Genomic DNA, 17,401 nt, shown 5'->3' with positions numbered 1-17,401 from the left:
GCTCAAAAGACGTCTACAAGGGGATGCAGACCATGACGAAGCTACAAAAGTCATTCCTAAGGGAGCGCAGCGTAAGTTTTCTGCTCAAAAGTCGTTCCTAAGGGAATGCGGAGCCAAGAGCATGACGAAGTTACAAAAAGTCGTTCCTAAGGGAGCGCAACGTAAGTTTTCTGCTCAAAAGTCGTTCCAAAGGGAATGCAAAGCCAAATACCGCCGAAATATAAGGCGAAGAAGTTCAAAAATCGTCCTAAGGGGATGCAGAACTTATACCACCGAAATAGAAGGTGAAGAAGCTCAAAAGTCGTTCCTAAGGGGATTTTGAGCTTAAGACTCAAAAGATGTTCCTAAGGGGATGCAGAGTCCGAGTGTGGCTTCGTGTGTGTGTTTGGACATTCATTTGCACGTTACATTACATCATTCATTGCATTCATACACATTCATGTAGACATTCGTAGGATCATCATCATCATAACATAAAACACAAACAGATACTTCAGCTTTGATAACAATGCTTCGATGAGCATAAAGAAGCAAGAATACGGTTCGTTGTGTACGAAAAGAAGGGAATGTGTTTTTCGCCTTCGGCTCAAAAGATACAAGTTTCGTCCACAGCCAAGCGATTCATACACGGATGGAAAGGTAAAAATATATTACAAGGTATGGACAAATTTACAAAGTAATGTTCGATTCCTAATTACAATGTCTTTTACAAAGAAATTTCAAATGTTTCCAAGATTTGTTCAACAGCTTCAGCAATCTTCGAAATGAGCTTCAGACTATTGACCTTCGGCATCGTCATCCTGTACACAACAAAGCCATATAAGGCAAAAAGTAATTACAAGAGAGGAAGCAACAGGTATAAGTATCGTACTGGCTTTAGCAGGCTTCGGGCCTCGTCACTAGCCAACTCTCGACCACCCTTCGCCTAAATTTGTGTTATAAATCTGCTCCCTATGCTTCGGGCTATATTGGGGATGTCAACCAAATCTGATGCAGATAGGCTGAAGTTTGGTCTATTTAAAATTTTTGCGTGCGTACAGCCAGCCTTCAAAAATGATGCGATTGTGCCACGAGAAGCTAGCAGGGCACAGAAGTCACTGTGCCCGGCTATTACTTCGTCGAGTGTCTCTACTTCGCCTTCAATATGTTCGAAGGTGCCGAATATGTTTTTGGCCGAAGGGGTAAACTTCTAAGCGCTGGCCCCAACCGAGTTAAAAACCTTCTTTAGTCGCTGTACACAGCGGCTGCCAAAATCCAGACACATGTTCTGAAGCTCTTCCAAGGATTGCTTCAGCTTCGTATTTTCAGCAGCTTCAGCTTCGTATTTTGTTTGCAAATCTTCTCTTTCTTGTTCGAAGCTCTTTGATTTTTGGAGAAGCTCCCTGTTTAATCTAGCATTTTCGGTTTGTGCTTCTGCAAGGGAACCGTCCACTGCTTGGAGTAGGAAATCTTTCTTTTCAAGAGAAGCTTCGTATTCTTTGATTTTGCTCTCTAGACCCTCGATTATAATTTCGTTCTTTTTATCCTCGAGGTCATGTTGCATTTGCAGCGCTTTGCTCAGCAGCATACTCTATACAAAATAGACCTTCATAAGAAAACTTTGTCGTAAAAACAAAACAAATAATAAACTTTGCTTTATTAATTATAAGAATTTTACCTTAAAGTTGGAATAAAACAAACTATCGACGATATGTTGTCATCGGTAGCTGCTAATATCGGCTTGAAGCTTCGGAAAACCGACACTCTTTGATAGAGTGCCAATTACTTTCGCCCCGGTACGGTCACGAACACATCCCAAGGCCTCTTCATCGATTCCACCAAAGAGCATGGCTCCTGGCTGGTAGCCATAGGAAATGTCATATCCCTGTAGCTCCTTCTTCTCGGCCTCAGATAGTTCTTGTCCAGCCAGGTTCCGAAGATCGAAATCTTTTTCTTTCAAAGCAGCTTCGGCAATTCCTTTCCCTTTGTCAGGCACTAGGGCCATGACCTGTTCTGCAGCCGCAGATGTTTCTTCTGTAGGCATACCCAGTATCAACTTATCAATCCCAGATAATGTAGCCTCTAGGTTGACAGCTTTGGTGGCAGCTGCAACTTCGGCCGTTATGTTTGCTTCATCAGTAGCCTCGGCGCTTACAGTAGGTGCTATCTTAGATGTCGAGGCTGAAGGTGTCGTCTTTTCAATGGCTTGCATCACACTACCAATCCTTCGCTTCTTCAGCCCATCTGCCCTCTTTGTAGCCGAAGGTTCTCCTTTCTTCTGAAAAAGCTTCGTCAATTGCGGTCCCAGAGGACTTAGCAGCTTGATAGGTAAAGATTCAGTCATTACCTTTAAAATCTCTCCTACTTAGGCAGTAGGAGGTGTTGAAGGAGTTTCCTCTTCCACCTCAGTCACCTTCGGCTCTGGAGTAGCAGCCTTTCTCTTCTTCAAAGCCGCCGCTTTTGGCTCGGGACTGGATTTTCTCTTCTTTAAAGTTTTTTCATCTTCCTTCACCATTCTGGCAGCCTGCCTGCTCAGAATGCTGACAACCCTTTTCCTTTTTGCCCCTTCGGCACCTTTGTTGAGTCGCTCATAATCAGGGTATTCAAAATTTAGAGCGTCCATTACCCGGTTCAACCTTCGTTTTGGTTGGGTGCCGAAGGCTACAGTCATTAATTGATCTTCTTTTTGGTATAGTTTCCCAAAATTTCATTGCGCATTGTCTCAATCATTTCCAGCCACTCTTGGCAAAGCTCCTTGAACTATTTCTGAAACTTAAAACGATAAGGCAATCGAACAAGCTCAAGTTTTTTCTTTGTTCCCTTTAGCTTCGGCATGCTCCATTCACTTGACGTTGGAGATGTTCTATTAGCCAAGTATTCTTGAACCAGATCTCTAGTGCTGATTTGTTCAGCCACCACCCTGAATTCTGATACAGACAGTTGGCATGCTGACCCTGGCTGCATGTTGCACAAAGGTCTGGTCATTCCGAAGCCTAAAGCCAACGGGCACATGACCATCGTCATCAGTTTCCCTCTTTTCTTTTCATCGGCCTTAATATAAAACCATTCACCTTTCCAGCCGGTTGGCCATTTGGTGCGGTAGCTAAGAACTGGAGCCTTCGTATCCTTGTGATACGCGAAGTTGTAGCATCCAAAATTTTCATGAAGACCATCTGCCTTTGCCTTCGTCTGGTAGTGCAATTCATGCACTCGACAGAATGCTTCGGCATCAGGGCTCATCCCTTGGCTTCGGAGGGCCCAGATGAAGACACTAAGCCTAACAATGGCGTTAGGGGTCAACTGATGAAGATAAATTTCAAAAAAATTCAAAACCTCTCCTATCATCTTGTTCAGAGGAAACCGTAATCCTGCTCTGAAAAAACTTTTGAAAACCACTACTTCATCATCTTTCGGCGTTGGAGTGGTTTCTTCTTCGGCAAAATGAACAAGTTTCCTTTCAACCTCTCCAAAGTAGCCCAGTTTCATCATCATGGGCACGTCGGCTTCAGACACAGTAGATTTCTCAAAATCTAGGTGGCTGGGTTTTGATGGGATCAAAACGCTATAATCCTCCTCTTCTTCATCAGCATTTCCTTCTTCAATATCAACCTGTTCAGCTTCGGCAGCAGATGTACCTTCATCAATAGTTCCCTCTGTCACAACTAAACCCGACTGTCTCATGACTTCGGAAATCAGAGTTGTCTCGGTGGCCTCGGTCTCCTCTGCTTCACGAGTCACCCTTGCAGTCGAACGTACTCTGGCCATCTGATGGATCTTTTGCGGTTTTTACGAAGTTGATGTTTTTTGCAGTTTTGACGAAGCTCTCTTTTTTTACGAAGTTAACTCAAAATGATGGTTCGCTCGAGAGTGCAGTGGAAAAGCTTCGGTTGTGGTTAAATTTTTAACAGCACAACAGTGCAATGGCAATGAATGTTGTGGTAACTCCACACCTACTCGTCTGTTTATATAGTGTTGCAGGTGGGATGGTAAATCGCCAGGTCGCCCGCACCCGCTGAACGGTGGACCATTCGACGCCTGGAAGGTGAATCGCCAGATCACTCGTACCCGCTGAGCGGTGGTCCACCTGGCACTTCAAATATTTTAATCATTTCTTGGCAACGAGCTCAGGAAAGGTGTTTTTCGGACCTTCGGCATTCCGAAGTCTTTGACATTTTTTCATGGATCAAGCTCGTTACGAAAAACGATCTAGCACCGCAAAGGGGCTACTGTTGGGGGCCTGCTTCTTCATCGAAGGTCCTCCAAGTAAAAACACATTCGGCAGTATGATACGTGAACTGACACAGCATGAAGGCACAAGCCGAAGCTACAACCCAGAAAGCTTCGGCATAATACCATGCCTTGAGACGAAGGGCGGCACCGACTTAAAGAGGAAAAGATCGTTCAGTCCCTAGTAGTTTGTGTCATGTTTGTAATTTGTTATCAAGTACATAAATGTAATCTCGACCGGGCTGCGTCCCGCGCCTATAAATAGGTGAACAGTAACCCTGAACTGTTCACGTTGACTTGTATTCATTCGCACATCACGCCTGAATTTTTACCTTCTGTCATGCCAAAGGTATAAATATTACTCGATATTGTTCATGTTTATTCATAATAATATAATAAAAATGTTCTGATGATATCATATGATTATTCATGTTACTTTCCATGTTTCATATGCTTCTACTTTCATTATTATATGCCGAGATGATGAAGGTACGTCCTTCATGACCTTCGTCTGAAGATCATTATATCCTAAAGGAGATAATGCTTCGAAGGACGAAGGTCTTTAATCATTAACATTTTATGTTGCCTTGTTCTTAATTCATAGCATTTGAGAACAATCCCCAACAGTGACTGTGGTGATTTCTGCGCCTTCGCCAGTGCCAGAGGGGTTGCAGCAATTCTAGAGAAGAGTGGTTGTGACCACGTTAAAGCTGCAGCCCAAGCAGAAACCTTCTCCGTAGAGGATACGAAGGAGACTTCGGCCGAGGCTACTCTAATGGGCGGGAAATTCTATTTCGACATTTGGATGAAGGGTGGCCGAAAAATAGCCGAGGAGGCTATAAAGAAAAAATGAAAAAGAATCCCATGATGCCCGAGAAGAAGCCAAGCGAGCCGAAGAGGCTACCGAGCGCGCAAGGCGTATAGGTATTTTAATTGTTTCATAGCTTCAGTATTTTTTCTGGCTTCGGATTAACAACTTGTTACTTTTCCTGTAGCTGAACTTTCACCGCCACCCGAGCCTTATGATCCCGAAGCCGATCCAGCCATGAAAGCGGCAGTAGAAACTATAAGAATTGTCGAAGAAGCTGTTGACGAAGCTGTCAACAAACTTCTGAACGAAGCTACCGAGAAAATCTTAAAGGAAGATTAGATTTTTGTGTAGTTAAGAAATGTAACATTTGGGAAATATTTGTACATGAGCTAAACATTGTATATTTGTGTGTATATTAATGTAATATATTTCTTTGTGATGCATGAAATTTGCGTACATACCATTTTTGAGCCTTCGGCGAAAAAACACCTTCCATTCTTTTCATGCTTCGTAAAGAAAACACAGCTGTTGTATGTTATTGCTGTCGACGAAAATTTTCTTGGCGTGTAAGATTATAATTGTCGAGGGTGTATTTTATGCTCTAGTGTACTGTTTCATTCATCGTATATTTTGAAAGAATCAACTTTCCTTCTGCACAGTCTTGCTGCTGATGCGAGATGATGTATGATGTAATGCTATGCGGAATGATGTGATGCTATGATGCAGCATGATGTTTATGCTGAAGATACATACTCACACGGAAACACTCCCGGACTCTACATCCCCTTAGGGACATCTTTTGAGTCTCTTCACCTTATATTTCAGTGGCATTTAAGTTCTGCATCCCCTTAGGAACGACTTTGGAGCTTCTTCACCTTCTATTTCGGTGGTATTTAAGCTCTGCATCCCCTTAGGAACGACTTTGGAGCTTCTTCACCTTCTATTTTGGTGGTATTCTAGCTCTGCATTCCCATAGGAATGACTTTTGAGCTTTGGAATGTCATAGAACCTCCCAAATTATCGGGTCCACATGCACCTGTCCTTGTCTCAAAGACCTCAGACAGCTATGCGTGTGCACCAAACAACTTAACAGGATCTGTCCGAGTGCCCCGAGAACCCCGGATAAACGACTTACCGCCAAGATCGCAGGATTAAGTAAACACAAATCACACACCAACATTTGCAGCGGAACTTCTTTATTACAAAATGGTTACAAGTTACAACATTTACAAGTTATAACAAGATTACAATGTATATCGTCGGAGTTGATTACAAAAGAAATTGATTCAAAAAGATTACAATTTGAATGTATAAAACATTTATGAGTTTTAAAATACATGCTAGCTTAAGTGACAGTCCTCAATAAAGAAGCTAAAGATGGGATATACTTATATAAGAAGGCCGAGCCCACCGGCACTTAGCACCATCCACAACAGAACAAACTTATAACCTGAAAAACAATAGGGAATAAAGCCCTGAGTACGCAATTACTCATCAAGACTTACCCGACTAAAGAAAATACTCTCAAGGGTATGCTAGTTTGTTGAGAATCAAGGTAAAGCTCATCAAATTTCAAAGACTCGTTTTTGCAGAAAAGCTTACTAGTAGTGGATCCTTATGCCAAACTTTTACTTCACAGATTAAGTACTTTTCCTGAATCTAGATTTGCCTAATCTAGAGCATTCACCTGTCCTACACTAGCTTCATTGTAGCAGCTTTAGTTTCACTTGTTATCTACGATGCAGGGCAGTGATCCAGTCTTCATATCCGAGAAGTAACGACGATCTGAATCGATTAATACTCAGCTGAGGATCTCCAACCACACGACATATGTAGCACTTAACCCTTGCATATGTCAACTCACCCACGGGTTTCTCAAGACCAGAACGGGTCCCCGCCAACCAAGAGCTCAGTACCCCACCATCCAGCCTCTTGTCAGGTGGATACATGATACTCTCGCCATCTCTCCACTCCCATTGCGAGCCGGCCTTTCTGATATTGGTCCAGCCGAGGCTAAGCTTACCCATGACGAGGCATGTGGCCAGTTAAAGGGTCCTAGATCAGCAAGCCTACTTTCGGTACGGTCCTTAATCGATACAGACGGACGACCTTTCCTACTCAACGTCTGGTCTCATATTATTATTTCCTTCCCAAAACCATGTACCAGACAGAGGTATCATACTTGAATGATGAATTCATCACTACAGATGATGCTCTCACCATTACAAGTCCTTTTTCATAAAACAAACCCATACCCAGTGTTACACAACATTCTTTTAAAAATAATCAAGTTTTAGTTCTCTAGGAAGGGCTTAGCCTCATTAGTTCTCTTTATAAAACAAGTAGCAAGGAGGATAATCAAATTCCAAGGAATGATAATGCATCAATTGTTTATTCACACAACTCCTATCACCTAATACAGCAGGTAAGTGATAAAAGTTTTTAAAACAGAAGGAGGTGGCAAATACACCGGGGCTTGTCTGAGATAACACTAAGTCAGTGTTGTTAGATGATGTCCGCTTGGGGAGCATCTCTCGTCCTGGTACTTGACCAGATCATCCAAGCTTCAGGTTCGTTCACCAGCATCATTTTGGGATCAACTCGGCTCTTGTCGTCCGCATCACGTGATCAATTAACGAACCTGAATGATATGCATAATGCACATGTATGAACATAGGAAGGAATAATAAGGCTAAACAATGTCACAAGGAAGAAAACTCAATATTAAAGGCAAGACCTCACCAATATACAAAATCAAACATGAGAGAAAATCTACACAATCATGATCCTCGAGTTAATCGGACCTAATTCAAACATTAGGCAACGTAACTAAACACAAGCCTTAAGCTAAAGCATAACATCGATAGGTTACTACTCGTAGACTTATCAATTTCGGATACTTAACTTAGGTTTATAAATAGAAGTATTTCAACTAGTCCTTAGAACTACCAATCTAACCTATTAGGCATAACACATCAACCAAACAAATTATTACACCATTCGATCAAGCAACTAATCATTATCAAGATCATAGACATTTGTAAGACTAAGCAATAAAGGGTAACACCACGGATGGATGAGAGAAGTGCTAAATTTTACTACTTGCATTACTATTTCATTATGCACATACAAGGCCTAAATAGTCACTAACTCAAATACATTCACCAAGGCATTTACTTCCTTCTCAAAAATGCTAAAGTCTAAAGCAAGCATTAAGAAAGAAAATAAACAACCATTTGCCACTACAAGACTTCATTAATCAAGACAAGAACTAACCAAATATAGGTATCCTCACAAAAGAAATCCAAGTAATCATTTCATACTTGCTGAATTTGGACAGCAGAACAGAAACTACTTGTTTAGTTCATAACTCACACAATATTCATCCAAAAATGATAAACTAGGACTTTCTGGAAAGCTTAGAAAGTCCTCTATAACTCTTATATTATCATCACAACATGATCCGACAGTTTAAAAGGTCAAACAGTGCTAAACTTTATTTCTGTCCAGATTTAGACAGAATTCGGCTCTTCACTTCAAAAATCCATAACTGGAGTTTTAGAAATCCAAATCAGGTGATCCTAGACTTTTTAGAAATCTAATAGAATTGTCTACAATTCATTTATAAACATCCTAGGTTAATTCAATATATATCAAGGTCAGAAAATATGAGAAAGGCTCCGCTGTCCAAATTGGGACAGATTCAGAGATCCTAACTCAAACAGCTGTAACTTAATTTATAGATCACCAAAAAGGGTGATCCAAATTTCGTTGGAAAGTTTAAGAAAAGTACTACAATTCTTCTATAATTACTAAGGACTAATTCTCAGTTTAGCTTAGCCAAACAATCCAATTTTCAAAACCTGTACAGAATTTGGACAGATTCAGAAACTGGACTTGGAAAAATCATAACTTCTAAACTACAAGACCTATGGTCATGAAATTTTAGCACAAGCAAGATAAAGAAGTTATCTACAGCTTTCATATACCACACATTCACTGAAAACATGATTTACTTCACTAAACTAGTTGTGCAATTAAAACTGTACTTGCAGCCCTAAACAGCAAGAATTCAATTTAGCTCCTAATTAACTTCTACAATCACCATGTGTTTGGTACTTCAACTATTGTGACGTTTTATCTTAAAGTAAAACTAAAACCACCTACTTAATCACCTAGATAGATTGGTCTACTTCATAACCATGCACACAATCACATCATATGAACTTGTATTTCAAACCTAAAGTTTACATCGCAATGAAGAACCACTAAATTGACACTACGCCTATACATTCATCCAACATTATTCACACAATTTGTATCTAAAATCTGAACTTCAACACATGACACAATTACTTTACAAGCATGTTCACAATCATATTTCATACATCGATAACGAGTTCTAGTCCGAGCACTTCATCGAACATTTGACGGACGCCACATTAAGACTTGCTCCCCTACTCATATCTAGAGATTTCTCCTCCAATCATACAAATACGTTTAATTAAACATCCAGGCATACACATCAACGAAAATGAATAGCGCATAATTAACATGTCTCACCGCGGTGAACAGAACGACAACGAACTTCAGTTCAAGCACTTCATAGAACACCTAAGGAGCGTTGAACTTAACCTTCTCCTCCACCTAATTCTCCAGAGATTTTACTCCATATCGTACACATCAACACACATAAAACTTCACATCAGCAGGGTATTAACCAGACTAGTAAAACAACAGAGGGATTTATAGATCACCATGGGAGCAGCAGAGGTGGCCGGCCACCAGAAACCAGAGAGGGGCAGCGTCCGTAGGAAAGGGATGTTGGCGTGGGGAGGGACTGGTGCTTGCCGCAGGAATGGAAAAATGGCACAGGGCCAGGGCGAGCAGAAGAGCAGGGGGAGCTCGCCAGGAACCAAGCAGAGAAGATGATGGAGAGAGGGACGCTGGCCTGCTGCAGGAATGGGAGGGCTCCGCCGTCCAAGGAAGAAGCTGGAGCCAGGACGAGCTCGACTGGGGCGCTCGGCATGGAGTCAAGGGAAGAAGACCAGGCGCCATGGGAGGGAAACCCCTGCACGCAGATCAGAGAGGAGGGGCAAGGACGATCGTCCAGGGCGAGCTCCACATCGCAGCTAGGGAGAACGAGCAGGGCGGCCGGTTGTAGGAGATGGGGAGGGACTCGATCGGCGGCCATGGACGAGGTGGAGTGCGCGTGGGAGCTGGAGGCTGAGCGCTGGAAGCCGCGGCGCAGTGAAAATATCAGGGAGATGAGCGCCACGGAGAAGATAACGCTGAGCACGAGATAGGAACGAAGTCCTGCTAAGCGGTCAGGACAAATATCCATTTAAATGGCGGCTTAGAATTAAACAAAGGGAGGAAGCGGCGAGATATTTCCAAATGCACATAGGATGAAACGCATAGGCGGTAGGAAAAACAAATATCAGAAGAAGATATTTCATTTAGCAAAAAGAAATTTCAGAATATTAGAATTTGGGTCCAGACAAGATGTAAATCAATTGGATTAAAACGACACTTGGGTAACACATATTATTTACTTGGATTTTGAAATAGGACACCGAATTGGCTAACAAGTGTTCCGATTTCGGTTAGTTTGGGTTCGGTTTTTCTTTTAAACAGTCCACCCTTAATATTATCGCTACAGAGTTTGTAGAGATCGCTCGAACAAGAGCGAAATAATTAGGTGACATTTCCAATTCGTCTTAATCGATAAATTTTAAACCCAAACACTTTAGTCGTCGACTTCTAATAAATTTATTTGGGACAAAATTACAACTGTGGGTCGAGCTTCCAATTTCACATTTGTTTAACAGATTGATTTTAAATAGGAGCAAGACTCGATAGCTCATATAATAACTACGTTCCGAATTTCGAAAACCATTTATATTAACCCAAATGGGCAGAGATGAGGACGATATCAAAATTGTGAGAGGCAAAAATAATCAGGATATCGAGATTACCATTCTCATCGACATCCCGGGCTTAAGTCCATATTCGCAGTTAGTGAAAATAATCAGGATAACGAGATTACCATTCTCATCGACATCCCGGGCTTAAGTCCATATTCACAGTTAATGTACAGTAACACCTAGGGTGTTACACGGAACTTACTATGCGCTCCCTTAGGAATGACTTTTGTAGCTTCGGAACTTACTATGTGTTCCCTTAGGAACGACTTTTGTAGCTTCGGAACTTACTCTGCGCTCCTTTAGGAACGACTTTTGTAGCTTCGGAACTTACTCTGCGCTCCTTTAGGAACGACTTTTGTAACTTCAGAGTCTTGCTAAGGGGATGCATCCCACTTGATGATATGACTACAATATTATTACATCAAATTGGAATTTAACCCTTCGTGAATTGTTTTTCGTACAAGAAAATAAAATGACTGAAAAACAAAGATGCGCTAGGGTAGGATATTCTTTAGTAAATGTGTTTGGACTCAGGCACAATGCTATTGACTGTGCGAGCTTCAGACTCCTCCCAAAAATCTCGTTGCTGCTAAGCGTGTTGATGCCCTTCTGGCTACTAGCTCCGGACCAGAGTAGGTGCTAGCAGTGGTGGTGGTGGCAACTGAGCCCAGGAAGCTTGAGAATGGCTTGCCCAAGTGACAGAGGTCGCATGCTATTGATTGCCAACGTAGTCTGAACGTAGGGAGAATAGCATGAAGCAGTATGTAGAACCTGCTTCGGCTGACTCTACTGTGCTTCAGCTTCGGCAATTTCTTTCTGCTTCTGAATTGTGACTTGGCATGTTCTTGTGGTGTGGCCTTTGTCTTCGCCGCAGAACAAACAAAACAGTCTCCTGGACTGATCTCCATATCTTCCTCCGAAGCTTTTGTCCCCTCTGCCTCTTGGAGCTGGTGGCGTAAAGGAACTTTGTTGCGTACCTAATGATTGGGAGCTGTGTTGTTGCCTTTGGGTTTGATTTCCCCTGTCATCACTTGGGCTGGTATTATGGATTGACCTGACATGCCTGGGATGGAATCTTCCTCCGAAGCCCCTGGCCATTTCAGAGTATCTGTAGGCTTCTTCCCTTCTTTGCCGAACGTCATTGACAGCTCTGATGTACTCATCCATTTTCTGAAGAAGCTTCTCCAAGGTTTGTTGTGGCTTCCTTGCAAAATATTGCACTATTGGTCCTGGTCTGAGCCCCTTGATCATGGCCTCAATGAAAATCTCATTGGGCACTGTAGGCGCCTGGGCTCTTAATCGCAGGAACCTTCCTACATACGCCTAGAGGTACTCTTCCTGGTCCTGTGTGCACTAGAATAGAGCTTGGGCAGTGACTGGCTTCGTTTGGAAACCCTAGAAGCTAGTGACCAGCATGTCTTTTAGCTTCTGCCATGACGTAATTGTCCCTGGCCAAAGAGAAGAGTACCAAGTTTGAGCTACGCTTTTGACTGCATGACGAAGGATTTCGCCATGACTGCAGTATTGCCCCCATATGAAGATATGGTTTCTTCGTAGCTCATCAGGAATTGCTTCGGGTCCGAGTGCCCATCATACATAGGAAGCTGAGGTGGCTTGTACGACGGCGGCCATGGGGTAGCCTGCAATTCTGCTGCCAAGGGAGAAGCATCATCAAAAGAAAAATTGCCATGATGAAAGTCACCGTACCATTCATCATCATTGAATAGATTTTCTTGGCGAAGCTCCTTGTGTTGGGGCCTTTGGTCTTGGTCATCCTGAGTGAGATGATGCATCTCTTCGGTAGCTTCATCGATCTTCCTCAGGAGGTCGGCGAGCCGAAGCATCTTCTCCCTCTTCTTTTGCACCTATTGATGGATAGCTTCTAGATCCCTGATCTCTTGATCCAGTTCCTCCTCCTGAGGTGTTGGGATGGTAGCCTTCCTCTTCTGGCTCCTAGCTTCGCGTAGTGTCTCCTGATTAGTGTCTAGTGGCTACGGTGTAGCCCCTGGCGCTGCTGTCTTCTTCAGCGGCATGACGAAGGTCGATGCTTGCCGAAGGTGGTCGAATGAGTTCACCGGAGGTGGGCACCAATGTTGGTCTTTGTTCTCAGATGCTTCGCAATAAGAACAAAGCAACACAATTGTCAATGATTAAGGACCTTCGTCCTTTGGCCCATTATCTCCTCTCGGATATAATGGTCTTCAGACGAAGGTCATGAAGGACATACCTTCATCGTCTCAGTGAATAAATGCAAAATGAAGGTATAAGAAATACAAAAGAATGTAAATAATAATGACATATCAACAAATTATTTACATTCTCATTTCATAAACATGAATAAATATTCATAATATTTATATTATTTTAATACCTTTGGCTTGTCAGAAGGGGAAGATACGAGAGTGACGTTAGAACGATTACAGTTCATCATAAACAGTACAGTGTTACTGTCCATCTATTTATAGGCGTGGGACGCAGCCCGGGCAAAATTACAATCATGTCCCTGACATTTACTATTAATCATAAGGCAAGCTATCAAGGACTAAGTAGTCTTTTCTCCTTTAGATCGGTTCCATCTTTCACCATCATTATCATGCTAAGCCGAAGGTCCTTCGGCCACAACTTCGGCGCTCGTTCACCCTTCCTTAAACCGCACCTTCATATCACACACACCTTCATCTCAAAGCCGAAGCCTCCTGTCACAGTTATACTGAAAAACATGTTAGTTAAGATTTTGAGGACCTTCGGAAGAGGAAGGCCCCCAATAGCACCCACAAACAATTAACCGATATCTTCACCAAGCCCTTGGAGGAAAATAGATTTTGTGAGCTTAGGAATGAAGTGAATGTCCTAGATTCTCGGAACCTAGATTGAAATATTGCACACATTGCTCATTTTATATATATGATCATGGCATGTCTCTTTCATTTGGTACAAATGCATATTTCTTATTCTTCTTGTGCCAAATCTAAGACTAATATGCTTCCAAGTGTATTTTCATACTTAGTCTTAGATTGAAAGGGAAATGGAGTTGAAGGCAAAGGCAAAGCTACCACTGCATCTTTGTCGGTATCAAAGACCTCTTTGCCCAACTCATGTACTTAAATTTATAACATTTTCTGTAAAGGCCTCCAGATTTCTTTATTTTTGGCCACTTCGGCAATCTGCTCTTCTGATAGCCGCTTCCCCAAAGCATGTCGAACAATGAATTCCAACTCTTTAAGGGGTGCTTCAGGAGTAGGAGATTTAGGTTTCTCAGGAACACTCTCTTTCTCCAGTGCTATCGGTGCAGTTTTCGAAAGTCCAGCTTCGGCAGGAGCTTCCGAAGGTCCAGCTTCAGCAGGAGCGTTGGCTATGCTTGCGACAGCAGTTTTTATCTTTAGTCTGTGCGCTGAGAGCTTCGGTAGAGGCAGGAGCTGGTGCCTTTACAGACTCTAGAACAACGTCGAGCACACTAGCGCATTCTCCTTTTCCTTAGAGTCGCTGCAGGAACGCTTGATGGCTTCAGTAATCCTATTGTACCTAGTGGGCTCAACACCTGCAACTGATCTGTTGTCTTCTCTAATTTTGGCTCTTTGGCCAGATTTGTGCTAGCCTCGACTGGCACAGCATGACTTGGTTCTATGACAGGAGCAACCCCTGCATGTTCAATAAGCTATGGCACATCTGTCGTCTCAATGCGTCGTGGTCTACGTGTCAAGACCTTCACTTTCTTTGCCTTCGGCGCACTAGAAGACGCCGAAGCAGTAGTTTTCCTTTCCCCTTTTGTTTCCGAATAGGACAACAGTAATCAGGGTAGATAAACCCGATAACATCGAAAACCCTATTCAGTCGCTTTTTCCCTCGAGCGCTGAAGGCGACTGTCATAGCTTCGTTTTCAACCCTCAAGTACGCTCCAAGCAGCTCATCAGTTGTTGCCTCTATAGAGCGCAACCAATCATCATTCGGCTCGTCAAACCGATCTCTAAACCGAAATGTGTATTTCAGTTAAATCAGGCCACTTTGGCTGGAGCTAGCGGCAGCCTCCTTCGGCATTTCCCATCCACTTGCAAGGGGCCATACTCTGTAAGCAATATGCTCCTGGATCAAATCCCTCGTGTCGATATAGGTGCATATAGTATTGAAAGTTGTCTAGCACACTTGCACGTCATTCCTCAGTGCGGCTGAAGATCTTCTGATGCCGAAGCGTGATCATATAGGACGTTGAATGATGCCCCTTATATCTTCCCTCTGATCTAGGTCGTTCTTCACATAAAACCACTCCTGCATCCAAGAGCCTGACCATTTCTTCCAAAATGTAGGCACAAGATAGTTGGCCTCAAAGCGAGGCACGAAGCTATAGGAGCCGAAGTTATTGTGGTATTATTCTTTCCAGTTGCTTTCGTCTGATAGGATAATTCATGAATATTACAGAAGCACCTGGCGTCTGGCTCTAACCCTTGGCTCCTCATGGCCCATATTAAACCCCTACTTTCATAAGGGCCTCGAGGATAAGTTGATGAAGGTATATTTCAAAAGTTTTCAGAACTTCGACCAACATCTTGTGCAGTGGGAAACGAAGTCCAGCTTTCATGAAGCTTCTGAAAACTACCACCTCATTAGCTTCGAGAAGAGGAACGTTACTCTCCCCTCTGGCCCTCACAATAGAAATATCATGAAAGTATCTGACTTTCATTGCTTCGATCTACCCTTGCTTAATAGATGACTTTCCGAAAACAACATGGCTAGGCCTTCACGGACGATCTTCAACTTCCTCATTCCCGCTCTCTACATCGAAACTCTCGCTGTTGCTGGAATTCTCAGACAACCCAGCCAACATCTCATTGGTGATTTTTTCTATGTTAGTCTTCTCCATAGCTTCGTAAAAACCAGTTGGCGCAGGGTCAGCGATCTTCTTATCCTCAGCCATTTAGACGATGGTTGCGAGCTACCAAAGCTCAAAAGCCAATCAAGCTCAAGAAAGCAAAGAAACTAAAAATGGCAAACACAGCGCCACCAGCTAGATAGCACGAAAAATACTCACGACATAGGCTTCTATATATATGCTCAGAGCCCCACAGATCGGTGGGTCCCACAATTCAATGTGATTCACTATTCTAGCGAAGGGAAGGTGTTTTTCGGACCTTCGGCTAAAGGCCTTCGTTCATGTCGCAGTCTAAATTTGTCACAAAGAAACAAATCAATACTGTGAGGGGCTACTATTGGGGGCCTTCTTCCTCCAAAGGTCCTCAAAAATGTGATTGGCCATGTGTTTTTAGTATGGCATGGATTATTACAGGGGGCTTCGTCTTCGGGATGAAGGTCTTCTCTCATGACAGGGTGAAGATGTAGCCCGAAGGTGATAAGAATGGACGACGAAGCTATAGCCAGGAGCTTCGGCTTGATGTGATGACGAAGACCAAATATGATGATAACCGAAAAGGGACAAAGACTACTTAGTCCTTAATGATTCACGTTATGATTATAGATGAATGTTAGGGGCATAAATGTACTTTTACTCGGGCTGTGTCCCGTACCTATAAATAGATGAATAGTAGCACCATACTGTTCACGCTGATTTGTAATCACTCTCATGTCTTCACCTTCGAGCAAACCGAATGTATCAATGTAATATTAATACTGTTAATACTCATATATGTTTTATGGAATGCAAATATAAATGAATTAATGAAATGCAGTTACTGTCTTTATCCTTTCGTATTCATATTCACATATTAAATGATGAAGGTATGTCCTTCTTGACCTTCGTCTGATGAGCATTATACCCATGTGGAGATAATGCTTTGGAAGATGAAGGTCCGTAATAATTAACAATTGTGTTGCCTTGTTCTTGATCTACAACATTTGAGAACAAGTGACCAACAAATGCGAAGGAAGAAACCACATACACCAGTCAGGCGAAACCTTCACTATATGTAGACTGTTTACAGAACGTCTGAGAGCACCTAGAGGGGGGGTGAATAGGTGATCCTGTGAAACTTGAAAACTTAAGCCACAAAACACAGTTAATCGTTAGCACAATAATTGCCAAGTGGCTAAAGAGATGTCTTAGCAAAACACAATAACCACAAGAGAACAATCACAGAGATGACACAGTGGTTTATCCCGTGGTTCGGCCAAGACCAACGCTTGCCTACTCCACGTTGTGGCGTCCCAACGGACGAGAGTTGCACTCAACTCCTCTCAAGTGATCCAATGATCAACTTGAATACCACGGTGTTTTGCTTTTCTTTTCTTATCCCGTTCGCGAGGAATCTCCACAGCTTGGAGCCTCTCGCCCTTACACTTTTGATGTTCACAAAGAATCACGGAGTAAGGGAGGGATGAGCAACTCACACAAGACTCACAAATCAGAGCAACAACACGCACACAAGTCGCAATAAGAGCTCGCAACACAACCCAATGAGTTCACAACTCCACAAGAGCTCTATATGCTATCACAAAGAAACAAATGCGC

The 17,401-nt window shown here is 42.7% G+C and overlaps 1 protein-coding gene and 1 long non-coding RNA gene across 2 annotated transcripts; one reads left to right on the top strand and one right to left on the bottom strand.

Moving 5' to 3' along the window:
- Positions 1-6,202: 6,202 nt before the first annotated feature.
- On the top strand, positions 6,203-10,330 carry LOC118472172 (uncharacterized). The gene is made up of 2 exons (XM_035959907.1): positions 6,203-7,656; positions 9,579-10,330. Exons 1-2 carry the CDS (start codon positions 7,527-7,529, stop codon positions 9,767-9,769), a joined length of 321 nt encoding a protein of 106 aa, XP_035815800.1. The 5' UTR covers positions 6,203-7,526; the 3' UTR covers positions 9,770-10,330.
- LOC107403077 (uncharacterized) lies at positions 7,361-10,206 on the bottom strand. Its single transcript, NR_160018.1, has 2 exons — positions 9,581-10,206; positions 7,361-7,658 (listed from the first exon to the last, which is right to left on the bottom strand). It is a non-coding gene; the product is annotated as an uncharacterized lncRNA (long non-coding RNA).
- Positions 10,331-17,401: the final 7,071 nt, after the last annotated feature.

This window comes from Zea mays, chromosome 6 (assembly GCF_902167145.1).
Source record: "Zea mays cultivar B73 chromosome 6, Zm-B73-REFERENCE-NAM-5.0, whole genome shotgun sequence".
Taxonomy (NCBI): domain Eukaryota; kingdom Viridiplantae; phylum Streptophyta; class Magnoliopsida; order Poales; family Poaceae; genus Zea; species Zea mays.
The sequence above is the reverse complement of the archived record's forward strand: the minus strand, read 5'-3'. Positions and strand labels throughout refer to the sequence as shown.